A 19,251-nucleotide genomic window follows, 5' to 3' on the forward strand; every position below is an offset into this window, starting at 1 on the left:
GATCCCCCACGTTGTAATTCTGCTCCGCGGGAGACAGCTTCCGTGAGTAGAAGGCGCATGGATGGAGTTTAGGCGGCAATCCAGTCCGTTGGGAGAGAACAGCCCCTACTCCAACCTCAGAGGCGTCCACCTCCACAATGAAGGGCAGTGACGGGTCAGGATGAGCCAGAACAGGTGCGTTCGTAAAACGTTCCTTGAGCGCACGGAAGTCTTCGTTGGCCTCCTCAGTCCATCGCAGCTGTCTAGGACCTCCCTTCAGGAGGGAGACGAGAGGGGCCACCACTGTGCTGAAACCCCCAATGAAGCGCCTGAAATAGTTGGCAGAACCTAGGAAGCGCTGCACTGCCTTTATGTTGGATGGAACAGGCCACGACCGTACTGCACTGACCCTTTGCTCTTCCATCTCCACTCCCGCAGTGGATATGCGATAGCCCAGTAAGGAGACCACCTGCTGAAAGAAAAGCCACTTCTCCGCCTTGGCGTACAGGTGATGCCCTACTGTGCCTGAGGTGCCAAGAAAATATACTACTGTGTTAATCACAATGTAGTTTAAGGTAAGAAAAACAGACTGTTGAGATTGTTTAAAAAAAACATTTATTCATTTTACGTCTCAGCAGCATTTTGTCTCCCACTTTGCCAGCTAGAAAACCATTTGAGCATATTTAGAATGATCATTGATACAGTCTTTATTTGTCATTTTCATCACAATACAAAACAATCAATCTAAGAGCACCGGATGTATAACCCATGTTTAGAAAATGACAGTCAGATTCCTAATTTCTTCAAATTCTGTATCTCCAGATGCTCTTGGACTTTACCAGCTCCAGAGTCACTAGATGTCCAAAATTATACATCTTCACACATTAAAATCATTGGCATATTCAAGTATTGATTCAAATTAATTTTAAAAAGAGGCCATCATTATTCATAAAAAAGTCTTACCTAAATATGATTTGATTTATATATGCCAAAAAAAGTCAGGGAATTGTTTTTACAAGTTTGAACGTAAGTACCATGTAAGTATGCTTAGCATACTATTCTTCGAGATATTCAGAATTTTGATAGTTTTCTTTTTACAGCGTCTATAGATTTAGAATAGCTAAGGTAATTGGATCAGTTTGTATTTGTTTTGCTCCGTTTTGTTTTGTTTTTTTAAAGCCCTGAAATGAGGTATATAAACATGCAAGATAAAATGCATACATCTTCAGTTTGGTTCAGTGGCAAAAATAGTTAGTTATCCTTTCAAAACATTGTCCTAATGCGATATATCTACTGTACATCCACAATGCACTTCACCTGTTATGTGTTACTTTGTTTATGAAGCACTATCGATAAGCTCATCTACTTCCAACAGCCAGAGAATATTATCGACAAAAATCTTACTCTTCAAATTTACAAATGTACAACATATTTATAACATTTCTATCAGCAGCTTCAGTGCAAAGATATACATATATTACATCACAATAAAAAAAAATCAGGAAACAAGAATTGGCATCAGAAATATCCGAAGGCATAGTCACGACAGACCTCTTTTCTGTATGCTAAAGAAACGTTTGTCTAATTTCTTTTCTCAAAACAATCTCCGTGTTTTTTTGTTGTTTTTTTTTACACAGGCTGCATATAAAAATAGATTCTGTGCAAAGGAGAGTGTGTCTTTGATTCCCATCTGTGAGAAACGGGATTACACATCGCTGTCCTCTTTAACAAGGTTCGCTGTGTCTCGGAAAGTGTCCTCAGTTGGTGAGTAGGTGCTGGGACGATCCCTCTTAAAGGGTTTGGCGGTTGGGGCAAAGGGAGAGGGGTCGGTGGAGGAACTGTCCTCATTGCTTCCTACTGCTTTTTCATTCTGCATCTGAAAAACAACAAAGGGATGACTAGCAGAAGACAGGCCAACACAACCCCAAGGCCTCTTAACCTACAAGTAGCAATAAGAAGCAAACCTCAAACAGTTAGAAGGAATACAAACATATGTTCTGCATGTTTGCCATTTTCTACTGTAGAACAGGAATAGGAGCTGCTTGGGTGGCAGTATTGGCTTTACCTCTGAGTAGGTAGGGTTTTCAAAATTTGTGCTTGGCTTAAATTTTCTTTTGAAGAAGCTCCACCTGGACTCCTGTCAATGTAGGACACAATTGCTGTAAATTACAATATAATCCCTTACATTTAACTAATGATACAAGTACAGGACGGGAGAGTCACCTGAACAGTCTTGGCTCTGGCTGTGGAACTGTCCACGGTGCACACAATCTGATCTGTATGGTACGCTGGGTTCGCAAAGTTCTTCTCTATCTGCTCACCGCTAACAGTAACAGTCACCTGTTTGGAGTAAAACAGTGCAGAACAATTAGTACTGCTTTAACAATGATGTCAATCCAACCTGCCCTAGGAATGTTCATGCAACAGTGTTGCCTTGCGTACCTGTGTGGCGTGGATGACAGCAGGATCACTAGACGATCCAGCCGCTGCAGTGGCATACAGAGGGTTCTCAAATGTGATTGGCTGCCTCCCCGCTTCCACGGCAAAGTTTTCATCCTGAAAGAGAGACAGTGTTATTCATCATGTCCCTCAAAGATGATACAAACAGCATTGCTATCTATCACCTACATGTATTTCAGGATTTTAGTATGAACGCAATGCCCTGCAATTTGTGCTTTACTTTATTAACTAGGGAACCCTGGCTGGGAATGTGTTGACTGTCTACTAGTGTTGTTAATAACGGACAGTAATAAAAAGCATGAGCTGGAGCACCCCCAGAGAACATTATTTAGTGTGGAGGTGCTGACTAACGGAGAATAAACTGGAAGCTAGAAAAATAAAGAGAGTAGCACGCTCTATATATACAGTATATATCCCTACTCTTCTACATTTCCACACACTGTACATCGATTTTATTGTGTTATTGACTGTACGTTTGTTTATGTGTAACTCTGTGTTGTTGTTTTTGTCGCACTGCTTTGCTTTATCTTGGCCAGGTCGCAGTTGGCCTACCTGGTTAAATAAAGGTGAAATAAAATAAAAATGTAAATAAACTCCCAGTAATTTATTGGGTAAAACACCAACGTTTCGGCATCACTGTGCCTTCTTTAGGGTAGTATACACATACATATATACTGTATATACACACACATACGTACATACATACATACATACAGTGGGGCAAAAAAGTATTTAGTCAGCCGCCAATTGTGCAAGTTCTCCCACTTAAAAAGATGAGAGAGGCCTGTAATTTTCATCATAGGTACACAAAAAATCCAGAAAATCACATTGTAGGATTTTTAATGAATTTATTTGCAAATTATGGTGGAAAATAAGTATTTGGTCAATAACAAAAGTTTATCTCAATACTTTGTTATATACCCTTTGTTGGCAATGACAGAGGTCAAATGTTTTCTGTAAGTCTTCACAAGGTTTTCACACACTGTTGCTGGTATTTTGGCCCATTCCTCCATGCAGATCTCCTCTAGAGCAGTGATGTTTTGGGGCTGTTGCTGGGCAACACGGACTTTCAACTCCCTCCAAAGATCTTCTATGGGGTTGAGATCTGGAGACTGGCTAGGCCACTCCAGGACCTTGAAATGCTTCTTACGAAGCCACTCCTTCGTTGCCCGGGCGGTGTGTTTGGGATCATTGTCATGCTGAAAGACCCAGCCACGTTTCATCTTCAATGCCCTTGCTGATGGAAGGAGGTTTTCACTCAAAATCTCACGATACATGGCCCCATTCATTCTTTCCTTTACACGGATCAGTCGTCCTGGTCCCTTTGCAGAAAAACAGCCCCAAAGCATGATGTTTCCACCCCCATGCTTCACAGTAGGTATGGTGTTCTTTGGATGCAACTCAGCATTCTTTGTCTTCCAAACACGACGAGTTCAGTTTTTACCAAAAAGTTATATTTTGGTTTCATCTGACCATATGACATTCTCCCAATCTTCTTCTGGATTATCCAAATGCTCTCTAGCAAACTTCAGACGGGCCTGGACATGTACTGGCTTAAGCAGGGGGACACGTCTGGCACTGCAGGATTTGAGTCCCTGGCGGCGTAGTGTGTTACTGATGGTAGGCTTTGTTACTTTGGTCCCAGCTCTCTGCAGGTCATTCACTAGGTCCCCCCGTGTGGTTCTGGGATTTTTGCTCACCGTTCTTGTGATCATTTTGACCCCACGGGGTGAGATCTTGCGTGGAGCCCCAGATCGAGGGAGATTATCAGTGGTCTTGTATGTCTTCCATTTCCTAATAATTGTTCCCACAGTTGATTTCTTCAAACCAAGCTGCTTACCTATTGCAGATTCAGTCTTCCCAGCCTGGTGCAGGTCTACAATTTTGTTTCTGGTGTCCTTTGACAGCTCTTTGGTCTTGGCCATAGTGGAGTTTGGAGTGTGACTGTTTGAGGTTGTGGACAGGTGTCTTTTATACTGATAACAAGTTCAAACAGGTGCCATTAATACAGGTAACGAGTGGAGGACAGAGGAGCCTCTTAAAGAAGAAGTTACAGGTCTGTGAGAGCCAGAAATCTTGCTTGTTTGTAGGTGACCAAATACTTATTTTCCACCATAATTTGCAAATAAATTCATTAAATATCCTACAATGTGATTTTCTGGATTTTTTTCCCCCATTTTGTCTGTCATAGTTGAAGTGTACCTATGATGAAAATTACAGGCCTCTCTCATCTTTTTAAGTGGGAGAACTTGCACAATTGGTGGCTGACTAAATACTTTTTTGCCCCACTGTACATATATATATATACAGTGGGGAGAACAAGTATTTGATACACTGCCGATTTTGCAGGTTTTCCTACTTACAAAGCATGTAGAGGTCTGTAATTTTTATCATAGGTACACTTCAACTGTGAGAGACGGAATCTAAAACAAAAATCCAGAAAATCACATTGTATGATTTTTAAGTAATTAATTTGCATTTTATTGCATGACATAAGTATTTGATCACCTACCAACCAGTAAGAATTCCGGCTCTCACAGACCTGTTAGTTTTTCTTTAAGAAGCCCTCCTGTTCTCCACTCATTACCTGTATTAACTGCACCTGTTTGAACTCGTTACCTGTATAAAAGACACCTGTCCACACGCTCAATCAAACAGACTCCAACCTCTCCACAATGGCCAAGACCAGAGAGCTGTGTAAGGACATCAGGGATAAAATTGTAGACCTGCACAAGGCTGGGATGGGCTACAGGACAATAGGCAAGCAGCTTGGTGAGAAGGCAACAACTGTTGGCGCAATTATTAGAAAATGGAAGAAGTTCAGATGACGGTCAATCACCCTCGGTCTGGGGCTCCATGCAAGATATCACCTCGTGGGGCATCAATGATCATGAGGAAGGTGAGGGATCAGCCCAGAACTACACGGCAGGACCTGGTCAATGACCTGAAGAGAGCTGGGACCACAGTCTCAAAGAAAACCATTAGTAACACACTACGCCGTCATGGATTAAAATCCTGCAGCGCACGCAAGGTCCCCCTGCTCAAGCCAGCGCATGTCCAGGCCCGTCTGAAGTTTGCCAATGACCATCTGGATGATCCAGAGGAGGAATGGGAGAAGGTCATGTGGTCTGATGAGACAAAAATATAACTTTTTGGTCTAAACTCCACTCGCTGTGTTTGGAGGAAGAAGAAGGATGAGTACAACCCCAAGAACCCATCCCAAACGTGAAGCATGGAGGTGGAAACATCATTCTTTGGGGCTGCTTTTCTGCAAAGGGGACAGGACGACTGCACCGTATTGAGGGGAGGATGGATGGGGCCATGTATCGCGAGATCTTGGCCAACAACCTCCTTCCCTCAGTAAGAGCATTGAAGATGGGTCGTGGCTGGGTCTTCCAGCATGACAACGACCCGAAACACACAGCCAGGGCAACTAAGGAGTGGCTCCGTAAGAAGCATCTCAAGTTCCTGGAGTGGTCTAGCCAGTCTCCAGACCTGAATCCAATAGAAAATCTTTGGAGGGAGCTGAAATTCCGTATTGCCCAGCGACAGCCCCGAAACCTGAAGGATCTGGAGAAGGTCTGTATGGAGGAGTGGGCCAAAATCCCTGCTGCAGTGTGTGCAAACCTGGTCAAGAACTAGAGGAAACGTATGATCTCTGTAATTGCAAACAAAGGTTTCTGTACCAAATATTAAGTTCTGCTTTTCTGATGTATCAAATACTTATGTCATGCAATAAAATGCAAATTAATTACTTAAAAATCATACAATGTGATTTTCTGGATTTTTGTTTTAGATTCCGTCTCTCACAGTTGAAGTGTACCTATGATAAAAATTACAGACCTCTACATGCTTTGTAAGTAGGAAAACCTGCAAAATCGGCAGTGTATCAAATACTTGTTCTCCCCACTGTATATAGAGAGAGAGAGAGAGAGAGAGAGAGAGAGTGTTTGACTCTCTTAATTTATTTTCATAGCTTAAAATAATGCACAAGTGAAAAATGTACAGAGGTCCAAAAGGCCAAAGTTAATCGGGGTCTCCCAGGCCTAACACAGGATTAAAATGCTGATGGTGCAGTCTGAAGGTGCAGTGACACCACTAAGTGCTAAACCAACACAATCCAGTGCTTACCAACTGCATGGCCCTGTCAATGAATGAAACCCCGATGGGTGGAGGTCCCAGATCCATGGTGACATTGTCACCCGAACGAAACGTCACCCCGTTCCCAGTGTCACCCGATTTCACCAGACTGCTGAGGCTGGAAAAGAGAGACGGTAGAAAAACTGTTTACAATTTCCAGGGTAACAATTCTCATATGAAGCTCTGGTTTTAAAACGACACAACAGAGGCACGCACAGATGGGTGAGATCAAAGCTGAGATCCTACCTGGGTAGTTTGGGCATGGATGGGATTAAGGAGCCAGTTCGTTTGTAGTTGAGGAAAACCCCAACAGCCAACGCTCCAGTAATGAGGATGATAATCACTGCTAACAGTACGGCAACTGCTGAAGACAGAGATATCAGCAGCAATGTTTATTCCAGAACATTTCTACTCATCATTTGTAAGTGTCCAGATAAACATGTACGTATCAGTAGTCCGAAACTAAAACACTTATCACTTATTGCTGGTAAATTACATGCAGATTACTTATTACTTGACTGACATTCTCCCAATTGAAGTTAAAAGGCTATAGAGTCACTTTACAGGAGAGAAAAACCCCTTTAGTGTTTGCTGAGTCAAAACCAATCTCAAGGTCACAATCTAATTTGACCTTTATTTAACTAGGCAAGTGAGTTAAGAACAAATTCTTATTTTCAATGACGGCCTAGGAACAACTGACTTGTTCAGGGGCAGAACGACAGATTTTTACCTTGTCAGCTCGGGGATTCGATCTTGCAACCTTTCAGTTACTAGTCCAACGCTCTAACCACTAGGCTACCTGCCGCCCCAGTTGTGAGTTGTGAGGCAACGGTTTCCAGAAAAATTATGTAATTTGTCTCTGACCAATGTTGTATGACTATTCTATTGTGAACAATTGATCAGTGGAAAGTTTGTATGAAGACTGGCATATTGGACTGACTTGTTTGGGGAGAAATCATATAGATATTCTACTTCTTATCTCATATTATAATATACCTGTTCCTGCAGGGGCACCCCTGGACTTTCCCATCTCACAGTAACTCCCTGCATAGCCATATGGACACCTGGAATATAAAAGACCAAAAAAACGATGTTTCTTCCTGCTGGAACGAAACACTCCTATGGCTTGTGGCTGTGGTGTTACATGTTATAATAATATGACAACGAATCTACTCCCTGACACCAGCTGCTGAACTCACTTGCACTTGGGCAGGCCCCCTTCGTCAGTGTAGCAGGTCCCTCCGTTCATGCATCTGCATGCAAGGGGCATTAAGACTGGAGCCTCAATGGCTGCAGGAGTGAAAGCCACGCACAAAGTCACCACAACGTCACCACGAGGTCACCACGAGGTCACCACAACAATATCAAAGCAGCCATGCCTGCATGGAGTATGATTCCAACGATAAATGATGGTGCAGCCAACATGGCAGGGAGGTGATGTGATTTAATGACCATACCTGCGTCACATTCGTTGGGGTTGAAGCTGACCAGGGAGGAGCCTTGTGGGCAGGTGCAGGTGTAGCCTCCAGGCCGGATCAGACACAGGTGACTGCACACGTCCTTACAGGGGTTGGGTACTGATAGAGGGAAGAGACCAGTGACTACCGTACACTCACCAGACAGGAGAAAACTACCGTGTGAATGTTTTAGACTTGACAAACTCTAACCTGAACGGTTGTTTCTGTGCTCCTGGTAGATGCGGACTTGAGTCAGCCAGGGGTTGATGGTCAGCACCTTCACTTTGTCCCCCTTCCCAAACTTATCCGTCTTCCAGACTTCACCCCGCTCCTTGGTTGTCCAGTATACATGGCCCTCAAAGACATCCAGGCTGTAGGGATTACCAATATCTGAAGCAGAAAATGACCATACTCAATTAGCCATAGTTTCATAAGACCCAGTCTATTGAAGCCCCATTGAGGTCAGAATACCTCTTTTACAAAAGAGACTTTGTCCTGGACATGTGGTTTGATTTAATCAGTAACTATTAAGGGAGTTAATAATGTAGATATTACAAAGACTATAACATCACGATGTTAGCAACATCTAAGAAAGGTCTCAGTGGGTTCGGACCTCCAGACATGATGATCTTCCTCTCGGTGCCGTCCGGCTTCATGGACTCTATGATGTTCTCCTTGGAGTCACACCAGTAGATCCTGTCTCCATTCAGGTAGTCCAGAGCCAGTCCAGTGGGCCAGCCCAGGTCCTCATCCAACAGAACCTGCCTGTGCTGTCCGTCCATCCAAGCAGACTCAATCCTGGGTCTCCTGCCCCAGTCTGTCCAGTACATGAGTCTAGGGAATGCACAGACACATAAAAGTATTGGTTAACTAATGTTAACTAATACTTTGAAATCTATATACTGTCGATCACTCGACATTGCTGTTATAGCTGAGAGGATCCAGTGTATTAGCTTATGGTGAACACTGACACACACACACACACACACACACACACACACACACACACACACACACACACACACACACACACACACACACACACACACACACACACACACACACACACACACACACACACACACACACACACACACACACACACACACACACACACACACACTTTCCTCTTTGGAACAAACAGAAAGCCTGTAGTTGATCACTTCCGTACCCGAGTGCTGGGTTGACAACAATAGCAGCTGGCTGGTCCAAGTCAGTATGGATCAACCACTTCCTGTAGCGACCATCTAACTTTGCCACTTCAATTCGATTGGTCCCTGCGTCTGTCCAGTAAATGTGACTGAGAAACAGAAGGAAGGTGTTAGATTGTATTCAACCCAAAAGGTATTTTCAAAAAACGAATATAGTAAGCAATGAGTGAGGTGTTGTACCCTCCGATCCAGTCCACAGCGATGCCATCAGGGTTGGCAATGTATCTCAGGTTCAGATCCAACTCCTTCACTGGGTTATTGCCGTTGTCATTGAAAGTGGTCATGTAGGCCCGCTTGATAGAGCCAAACTGAGAGCCTCGGCCCAGGACCGTCCAGTACACAATACCTAAAAGCACAACAGGGCCATATTCATAAGTACACATCATAGCAAAATGTTTGCAATGGAAAATTAAAACAGGTGTTTCTCATTTAACAAGTTCAGGTAGTCCCTCCCCGTTTTGACCCATTTGCTTCTGTTTGGTTCCTAATGAAGTGGAGTAGAAATGAAAACCTCCCCAGTCACTGTATCACTCCCATAGTGCTCTTCACATAAGCCAAAGAGAACTGCCTAGTTAACTAGTTGAGCTGAAGGTCTTACTGAGTCCGATGCCCTCTGGATCCCACAGGTAGTCCAGAGCCTGGATGTGCTCTGTGTTGTCCACGTAGTCTGAATACTGCTCTGAGGACAGGTTGAAGCAACGAATCCGCACATTGTCGGGCAGAAGCAGCACTGGTGGGTACCCTGAAATGGAGAATGGAGAATATTGAAATAGGGTAACTTCCTTAACAATCAGGACTAACAGATCGGAGACAGAGGTTGCGTCCCAAATGGCACCATCTTCCCTGCTGTCGCAAACTGGCTCAAATGAAGATCCTACATCTGTATGGGCCCTGGTCAAAAGTTGTGCACTACGAAGGGAATAGGGTGCATTTAGGATGCAGACAAAATGACTTGTCCAGCTAAGCTCTTACCCTCAGCAGCACACTCCATGCCATGCTGCTCGCTGACTGAGCGGAAGCCCTGGGCACAGAAGCACTCGTAACTGCCCTTGGAGTTCTGACACTCTTGTGGACATGTCCCGTAGACCTCACACTCGTTCACGTCTGATCACAAACACAAAGAAACAGGAAAAACACAGAGAAAAGACCAAATGATTACTAATAGCGTAAGAAGAGGAAAGAATAGATCATCGAAGATGTTGTTACAGAGGGGTGTTTTCTTCTACAGTCTTGGCCAAAAGCTTTGAGAGTGACACAAATATTAATTTTCACAAAGTCTGTTGCCTCAGTTTGTATGATGGCAATTTGCATATACTCCAGAATGTTATGAAGAGTGATAAGATGAATTGCAATTAATTGCAAAGTCCTTCTTTGCCATGCAAATTAACTGAATCCCCCAAAAACATTTCCACTGCATTTCAGCCTTGCCACAAAAGGACCAGATGACATCATGTCAGTGATTCTCTTGTTAACACAGGTGTGAGTGTTGACGAGGACAAGGATGGACATCACTCTGTCATGCTGATTGAGTTTGAATAACAGCCTGGAAGCTTCAAAAGGAGGATGGTGCTTGGAATCATTTTTCTTCCTCTGTCAAACATGGTTACCTGCAAGGAAACACATGCCGTCATCATTGCTTGGCACAAAAAGGGCTTCACAGGCAAGGATAATGCTGCCAGTAAGATTGCACCTAAATCAACAATTTATCGGATCATCAAGAACTTCAAGGAGAGCGGTTTAATTGTTGTGAAGAAGGCTTCAGGACTCCCAAGAAAGTCCAGCAAGCGCCAGGACCGTCTCCTAAAGTTGATTCAGCTGCGGGATCGGGGCACCACCAGTACAAAGCTTGCTCAGGAATGGCAGCAGGCAGGTGTGAGTGCATCTGCACACACAGTGAGGCGAAGACTTTTGGAGGATGGCCTGGTGTCAAGAAGGGCAGCAAAGAAGCCACTTCTCTCTAGGAAAAACGTCAGGGACAGACTGATATTCTGCAAAAGGTACAGGGATTGGACTGCTGAGGACTGGGGTAAAGTCATTTTCTCTGATGAATCCCCTTTCCGATTGTTTGGGGAATCCGGAAAAAAGCTTTTCCTGGAGAAGACAAGGTGAGCGCTACCATCAGTCCTGTGTCATGCCAACAGTAAAGCATCCTGAGACCATTCATGTGTGGGGTTGCTTCTCAGCCAAGGGAGTGGCTCACTCACAATTTTGCCGAAGAACACAGCCATGAATAAAGAATGGTACCAACTCATCCTCAGAGAGCAACTGCTCCCAACCATCCAGGAACAGTTTGATGACGAACAATGCCTTTTCCAGCATGATGGAGCACCTTGACATAAGGCAAAAGTGATAACTAAGTGGCTCGGGGAACAAAACATCGATTTTTTGGGACCATGGCCAGGAAACTCCCCAGACTTTAATCCCATTGAGAACTTGTGGTCAACTCCTCAAGAGGCAGGTGGACAAACAAAAACCCATAAATTCTAACAAATTCCAAGCATTGATTATGCAAGAATGGGCTGCCATCAGTCAGGATGTGGCCCAGAAGTTAATTGACAGCATGCCAGGGCGGATTGCAGAGGTCTTGAAAAAGAAGGGTCAACACTGCAAATATTGACTCTTTGCATCAACTTCATGTAATTGTCAATAAAAGCCGTTGACACTTATGAAATGCTTGTAATTATACTTCAGTATTCCATAGTAACATCTGACAAAAATATCTAAAGAAACTGAAGCAGCAAACTTTGTGGAAATTAATATTTGTGTCATTCTCAAAACTTTTGGCCACGACTGTACACTCAGGTGGTGTTGCTGCTTTCTGTACCTTCACAGGTGTTCCTGTCTGTCTGTCTGGGTTTGTATCCAGGCTTGCAGGAGCAGAGGAAGCCTCCGTCTGTCAGATCTGTGCAGTTATGCTCACAGATGTTGTCACTGCAGGAGCGCCCACTGCCAACGTCTGGGCAGAGCACGTATACGTGTCACATTATGAGGGTCGACGTTTACTTTCACTTCAGTATTATACAAACAGCCATATAGCTTAGCATAAGATAAAGGTTTGTGATGATTGAGATGTAGAGTGAAGACTGTGGTAAATGAGTTGGGTGGGTTACTCACTGCAGCCCAGCTCGTCAGAATGGTCTCCACAGTCATCATAGTCGTCACAGGTATACTGCAGAGGGATGCACTGGCCATTACTGCATTTGTACTCATCCGCTGAACATGGCCCATGTGTGGGGGTCTGGCCTGTGACAAACACAACATGTCAAGATGTCAATCATCATGTTAAGATGTCAATCATTTTAGAGAGTAAAAGACATTGACACAAATTGGACGATCAATTTTGCTATTATTACATAATGATGTTTTATTTAACCTTTATTTAACTAGGCAAGTCAGTTAAGAACAAATTCTTATTTTACAATGACGGCCTACCCCGGCCAAACTCTCCCCTAACCCGGACGACACCGGGCCAATTGAGCGCCGCCCAATGGAACTCCCAATCACGGCCGGTTGTGATACAGCCTGGGATCGAACCAGGGTCTGTAGTGATGCCTCTAACACTGAGATGCAGTGCGGTAGACCGCTGCGCCACTCGGGAGCCCTAAATAACGAGCTACATTTACTCCAAACTCCCACGGAGACGGGACAATACAGTGGGGCAAAAAAGTATTTAGTCAGCCACCAATTGTGCAACTTCTCCCACTTAAAAAGATGAGAGAGGCCTGTGAGAGAGGCCTTTCATTATAGGTACACTTCAACTATGACAGACAAAATGAGAAAAAAAAATCCAGAAAATCACATTGTAGGATTTTTAATGAATTTATTTGCAGATTATGGTGGAAAATAAGTATTTGGTCAATAACAAAAGTTTATCCCAATACTTTGTTATATACCCTTTGTTGGCAATGACAGAGGTCAAACGTTTTCTGTAAGTCTTCACAAGGTTTTCACACACTGTTGCTGGTATTTTGGCCCATTCCTCCATGCAGATCTCCTCTAGAGCAGTGATGTTTTGGGGCTGTTGCTGGGCAACACGGACTTTCAACTCCCTCCAAAGATTTTCTATGGGGTTGAGATCTGGAGACTGGCTAGGCCACTCCAGGACCTTGAAATGCTTCTTACGAAGCCCCTCCTTCGTTGCCCGGGCGGTGTGTTTGGGATCATTGTCATGCTGAAAGACCCAGCCACGTTTCATCTTCATTGCCCTTCTTGATGGAAGGAGGTTTTCACTCAAAATCTCATGATACATGGCCCAATTAATTTTTTCCTTTACACGGATCAGTCGTCCTGGTCCCTTTGCAGAAAAACAGCCCCAAAGCATGATGTTTCCACCCCCATGCTTCACAGTAGGTATGGTGTTCTTTGGATGCAACTCAGCATTCTTTGTCTTCCAAACACGACGAGTTCAGTTTTTACCAAAAAGTTGTATTTTGGTTTCATCTGACCATATGACATTCTCCCAATCTTCTTCTGGATTATCCAAATGCTCTCTAGCAAACTTCAGACGGGCCTGGACATGTACTGGCTTAAGCAGGGGGACACGTCTGGCACTGCAGGATTTGAGTCCCTGGTGGCGTATTTTTGCTCACCGTTCTTGTGATCATTTTGACCCCACGGGGTGAGATCTTGCGTGGAGCCCCAGATCGAGGGAGATTATCAGTGGTCTTGTATGTCTTCCATTTCCTAATAATTGCTCCCACAGTTGATTTCTTCAAACCAAGCTGCTTACCTATTGCAGATTCAGTCTTCCCAGCCTGGTGCAGGTCTACAATTTTGTTTCTGGTGTCCTTTGACAGCTCTTTGGTCTTGGCCATAGTGGAGTTTGGAGTGTGACTGTTTGAGGTTGTGGACAGGTGTCTTTTATACTGATAACAAGTTCAAACAGGTGCCATTAATACAGGTAACGAGTGGAGGACAGAGGAGCCTCTTAAAGAAGAAGTTACAGGTCTGTGAGAGCCAGAAATCTTGCTTGTTTGTAGGTGACCAAATACTTATTTTCCACCATAATTTGCAAACAAATTCATTAAATATCCTACAATGTGATTTTCTGGAATTTTTTTCTCATTTTGTCTGTCATAGTTGAAGTGTACCTATGATGAAAATTACAGCCCTCTCTCATCTTTTTAAGTGGGAGAACTTGCACAATTGGTGGCTGACTAAATACTTGTTTGCCCCACTGTATAGGCCGGTTTCCTGGACACAGATTAAGCCTAAATTTGGACTAAAAAGCTTTTTCAATGGAGATTCTTCATTGAGTATGCTTTCTAGTCCAGGACTAGGCTTGATAATCAGTGTCTGGGAAACCTGCCCTACATGACACTACTGTAACTTGTGATTGTCGTGTACTTACAGTGCTCCTCTTTCTCGTCAGTGCCGTCCCCACAGTCGTCCACAGAGTTGCAGAGCTCATGGCTGTAGATGCACCGGTTGTTGTCACAGCGGAAACGGAATGGCGCATCACACGGGATGTCCACTAGGGAGACAAGACCAGGACATGAACTCAATGTAATTTCTCACTGTCAAAGAATAAAGACCATCACATTCAACAATGTAACAATTTAAGGAACAGTGTAACTATTTAACCCTATTCTCAACCGGCTGGCAGAGCATGTTTTGACAATGGATTTGGAAATAAAACAAATCTTTACTTGAACTTGATTGGTCAACTCCCCCAGCCCTCCTGCATTCATCTTAACATAGCTAGGTGGAACCACATACTAAAGTCATAGTAAGTAAATTTTTCCTCTATAAAGTAGCTATCAGCAAAGTCAGAGCTAATAAGGGGGAAAAGTCAAGTGAGAGTGCTAGTTAAGACAGGCAGCACTTAAGTAGATGGCCTTAGCTAGCAAAAAGATAGTACTAGACGACCACAGATTAAGACAACAATTATACTTATCACTCCTGGAGATATCAGGAGTCCTCTAGCTATAGAATTAAGCAGGAATATTAAAATAAATAGTTAAAATGTAAAAAGGCCTGATTAGCAGGAATTTAGTAAAAAATTATTTTGCTCAACCAGGCGGTTGGTTTGTGAAAAGTAAAAAGTATGGTGGACTCAGAATAGGGTATATTTAAAAATATATATATATACTTATTATGGTGAAAAATATAATTGAATTGATGACAACACACTATATATTAGGCAACATAAATTGGTTAAACTACATTTCATGACCCATGGGGTCAATTAATCAATACTCAGACGTAAGGTCGCCTATAAAATAATACCTATAATAGTAATAAAAACTGCACTTTGTCATATATTAACTCAAAATGTAGTCCGAGCATGTGGGGAAAATGGTGGAAGAATCTGGATCATTTGAAATTTAAGAAAAACATTTTGACGGACATTGCAATACACACCACCTGAAAAAGCACAATTACCAATTTACCAACCTATAAAAGCCATTGAACCAGATCTAAAGTACATTTGGTAATATTGTTGAGATTAGTAAAAATGCTATGCAAATTGCCATTCTAATATGGCATTGCGGGTATGACCTTATTTTGACTTCTCAACTGCCTGGTAGAGCTCTGTAATCTCCAAAATAAACATAAAGATTAAAAAAATAACTATTGGAATTTCTAATTTGAGTTGTTAGTAATAGGAATTTAAGGGTAAATAATTGTTCAACAAGTTTTTCAAGAAGAGACAGTAATAGGGTTAAGGAACAGTGCGACCATTTACGGAATGCTGTAACCATTTAAGGAACAGTGTAACAATTAAAGTAACAGGGTAACCATTTAAAGGAACAGTGTAACCATTTAAAAGAACAGTGTAACCATTTAAATGACAGTGTAACCATTTAAAGGAACAGCGTAACAATTAAAGTAACAGGGTAACCATTTAAAGGAACAGTGTAACCATTGAAAGGACAGTGTAACCATTTAAAGGAACAGTGTAACCATTTAAAGGACAGTGTCATCATTGAAGGTGCATTGGCCTTACAGCAGAGATGGAGCTCCTCATCTGAATTGTCTCCACAGTCGTTGTCTCCGTCACATTTCCAGTAGGGCTGCACACACACATGGTTCCTACACTCAAACAGGAACGGTGGGCAATACGTGCCATTGGGATAACGGGTTGCTGCAAATGAAAGATAAATGGACCATTACAAATCAAATTCACGGTTGTAACTTTAATTTAGATAACTGTAGAGGGTGCTGTAGTAACATGATTGTTCTGGACACAATGTGTTTTGTTCATCTGAAGAGATGAGTAAAACTGAGTAAAACTGGGTGAAAAGACGTAATTTCAACCAGTTTTGCCAGTTTTTTCAACCAGTTTTGTATTTTATCCAGTTTTGCTCACTGGGAGCGTTGTGTTTGACATCAGCCCATAGACACATCTATGATAATATCTAACACTTACGACATGATATCTCATCAGTGTAGTCCATGCAGTCGGCGTTGCCGTCACATTTGAAGCGGTCGGCGATGCAGTGGCCACTGCCACACTGGAAGTAGCCCATGTGACAGGTCCGCAGCTCTGCAGCACAGCCATGCCAGCACAACTCATAATTAATAGGTATTAATGAACCCATTTGAATTCAAATTCACTTTTGGAATACAAATTCTATTTCAGTTGGCACTAATATCACTCCATACACTTCACTCATTTACAGTCATGCCAAGTACTGATGTTTCTCAGATTCTGACCTTGTGTTCATGACTACTATAAATAAACATCTAGAATGGACTTGAATTCACAATCTGACCAGGATAATTGGCAACAGAAGAAGGAATGTCATGTTTTTCAGTAAGCACAGTCAATTCATCCTGGTGGTCCTTTCTGTGTATCCCGTTCCTCAAAAAGGTGAAGTTTTAGTGCCTCTTTGCTTAGCGCTGTATTCCCTCACACATGAATAAGCCAAGCCAGCGGCAAAACAAAGAGCCTCCACTCACCACAGTCCCTTTCATCCGAGTTGTCCTCACAGTCGTTGTCATGGTCACAGACCCAGCGGTCGGGAATGCAGTGCAGATTATCGCAGCGAAACTCGCTCTCGGAGCACACACGCGGGCCTGGGGGGAACACAGAGAGGGGAACTAAAGAATTATCACCGCACACGAGAATACTAAATTAGTCATCATTGCCACAGTCCAAACAAACACGATGTAGACACAGCTGACAGAGGGTGTCCCAGTATTACTACATTATTCTGTGATTGTTTGCTATTTTCCCTACAAACCAGACACTGCTTTGATAAATACTATAGTTCTATTCCCTCAATTGGGTTATTGCAATAGCTGTGACTTGTTTTGTACATTATCAAATGATCTCTAAGACCCCGACCAATCATGTCAGTCATTTTTCTGTGGTGAGTTCATGATGGAATTCACTGGAGGTGTTCTCTCACTATGCATAACCACTACAGTTACAAGGGGAGTGGCAGCAAAAAGCACCAGGGCAAATTTCATCATACAACACAGTGATTTTCTACGAGACATTAGTTGTTCTTTGAAGCATAGATATTATCCTCATTAGCTGGCATGTTCTCAGACTTGTTTAAATTCTCCAGAGTCGAGGTGGCCGACTCCCTCACTCCCTCTGTCTGACATGCTGAGGACAAGCTGTTTCTCTACAGCTGATAAGCTCGCCCCACATAACACTGCTTCGAAGACAGGAGTGTTGTCTTTTGCAAGAGCACTTTGTTATCTTAACAGGTCCATTCTTTGCCATCAACACCTCTATTTCATCTGGGTGACTCACTGTGTCTGAGCTACAATGGAATACCCCATTAGCATTGCTCAGAGACTCAAAACCATGACTATAAGTATCCAGTTGTCTGAGTTAGCCCATAACTGCTAAGTAGACACATAGGGCCGGTTGCACCAGTTGGACTTTAAAAGGTTGGGCTTAAAAGGATGAGATAGAGTTACGACCTAGTTATGCCCAACTTGTGCAACCAGCCCATGAAGGCTCAGTGTAGAGGTCCCAATGCAAGCCAGCCAGGTAATCTAAGGTTCAGGTGTTAAGTATACTGAAGAAAAATATAAACGCAACATGCACATTTCTAAGATTTTGACTGAGTTACAGTTCATATGAGGAAATCAGTTAATTGAAATTAATTAATTAGGCCCTAATCTATGGATTTCCCATTATTGGGAATACAGATATACATCTGTTGGTCAAAGTTACTGTACCTTAAAAGAAATGGGACTTTACGATGGGCCTCGTCACGGTATTTCTGTGCATTCAAATTGCCATCAATAAAATGCAATTGTGTTCGTTATCCATAGCTTATGCCTGCCCATATCATAACCCCACCGCCACCATGGGGCACTCTGTTCACAATGTTGACAGCAGCAAACCGCTCGCCCACATGACGCCATACACGTGGTGTGCGGTTGTGAGGCTGGTTGGAAAGTACTGCCAAATTCTCTAAAATGACATTGGAGGTGGCTTATGGTAGAGAAATGAACATTCAATTCTCTGGTGGACATTCCTGCAGTCTGCATGCCAATTGCATGCTCCCTCAAAACTTGAGACATTTGTGGCATTGTCTTGGTGACAAAACTGCACATTTTAGAGTGGCCTTTTACTGTCCCCTGCACAAGGTGTACCTGTATAATGATCATGCTGTTTAATCAGCTTCTTGATATGCCACACCTGCAGGTGGATGGATTATCTTGGCAAAGGTTAAATGTTCACTAACAAAGATGTAAACAAATTTGTGCACAACAATTTAGAGCAATAAGCTATTTGTAAGTATGGAACATTTCTGGGATCTTTTATTTCAGCTTATGAAACATGGGACCAACACTTTACATGTTGCGTTTATATTTTTGTTCAGTGTAGATACAGTACTAGACAGTTATGGTGGGTAGATGTACTGTAGAACTCACTGCAGGCACGCTCATCCGAGCTGTCCCCACAGTCGTTGTCCCCGTCACACCTCCAGCGCAGAGGGACACACTGGTGGTTGTCACAGCGGAAGTCCCCCAGAGGGTCACAGGTCACCTCCTCTGAAACACACACATGGACATGAGATAAGAGACAAAAG

The 19,251-nt window shown here is 43.0% G+C and overlaps 1 protein-coding gene across 2 annotated transcripts in view; it reads right to left on the reverse strand.

The window, feature by feature from the left end:
- Window positions 1–575: 575 nt before the first annotated feature.
- lrp2a (low density lipoprotein receptor-related protein 2a) overlaps window positions 576–19,251 on the reverse strand; it is a 69,760-nt gene continuing 51,084 nt past the window's right edge. For both annotated transcript variants that reach the window (XM_071340547.1, XM_071340546.1), the window contains 22 exons: window positions 19,094–19,213; window positions 17,153–17,269; window positions 16,620–16,736; window positions 16,197–16,334; window positions 14,598–14,720; window positions 12,362–12,490; window positions 12,072–12,203; window positions 10,220–10,351; window positions 9,846–9,989; window positions 9,428–9,593; window positions 9,208–9,336; window positions 8,650–8,870; window positions 8,247–8,426; window positions 8,037–8,156; window positions 7,779–7,869; window positions 7,576–7,643; window positions 6,826–6,943; window positions 6,571–6,697; window positions 2,422–2,535; window positions 2,203–2,319; window positions 2,045–2,116; window positions 576–1,855 (listed from right to left, as the gene is read on the reverse strand). In XM_071340547.1, coding sequence (XP_071196648.1) covers window positions 1,685–1,855; window positions 2,045–2,116; window positions 2,203–2,319; window positions 2,422–2,535; window positions 6,571–6,697; window positions 6,826–6,943; window positions 7,576–7,643; window positions 7,779–7,869; window positions 8,037–8,156; window positions 8,247–8,426; window positions 8,650–8,870; window positions 9,208–9,336; window positions 9,428–9,593; window positions 9,846–9,989; window positions 10,220–10,351; window positions 12,072–12,203; window positions 12,362–12,490; window positions 14,598–14,720; window positions 16,197–16,334; window positions 16,620–16,736; window positions 17,153–17,269; window positions 19,094–19,213 — 2,846 coding nt within the window. In that variant the 3' untranslated portion in view covers window positions 576–1,684. The remainder of the gene's footprint in view (window positions 1,856–2,044; window positions 2,117–2,202; window positions 2,320–2,421; window positions 2,536–6,570; window positions 6,698–6,825; window positions 6,944–7,575; window positions 7,644–7,778; window positions 7,870–8,036; window positions 8,157–8,246; window positions 8,427–8,649; window positions 8,871–9,207; window positions 9,337–9,427; window positions 9,594–9,845; window positions 9,990–10,219; window positions 10,352–12,071; window positions 12,204–12,361; window positions 12,491–14,597; window positions 14,721–16,196; window positions 16,335–16,619; window positions 16,737–17,152; window positions 17,270–19,093; window positions 19,214–19,251) is intronic.

This window comes from Salvelinus alpinus, chromosome 14, assembly GCF_045679555.1.
Source record: "Salvelinus alpinus chromosome 14, SLU_Salpinus.1, whole genome shotgun sequence".
Classification (NCBI taxonomy): Eukaryota; Metazoa; Chordata; class Actinopteri; order Salmoniformes; family Salmonidae; genus Salvelinus; species Salvelinus alpinus.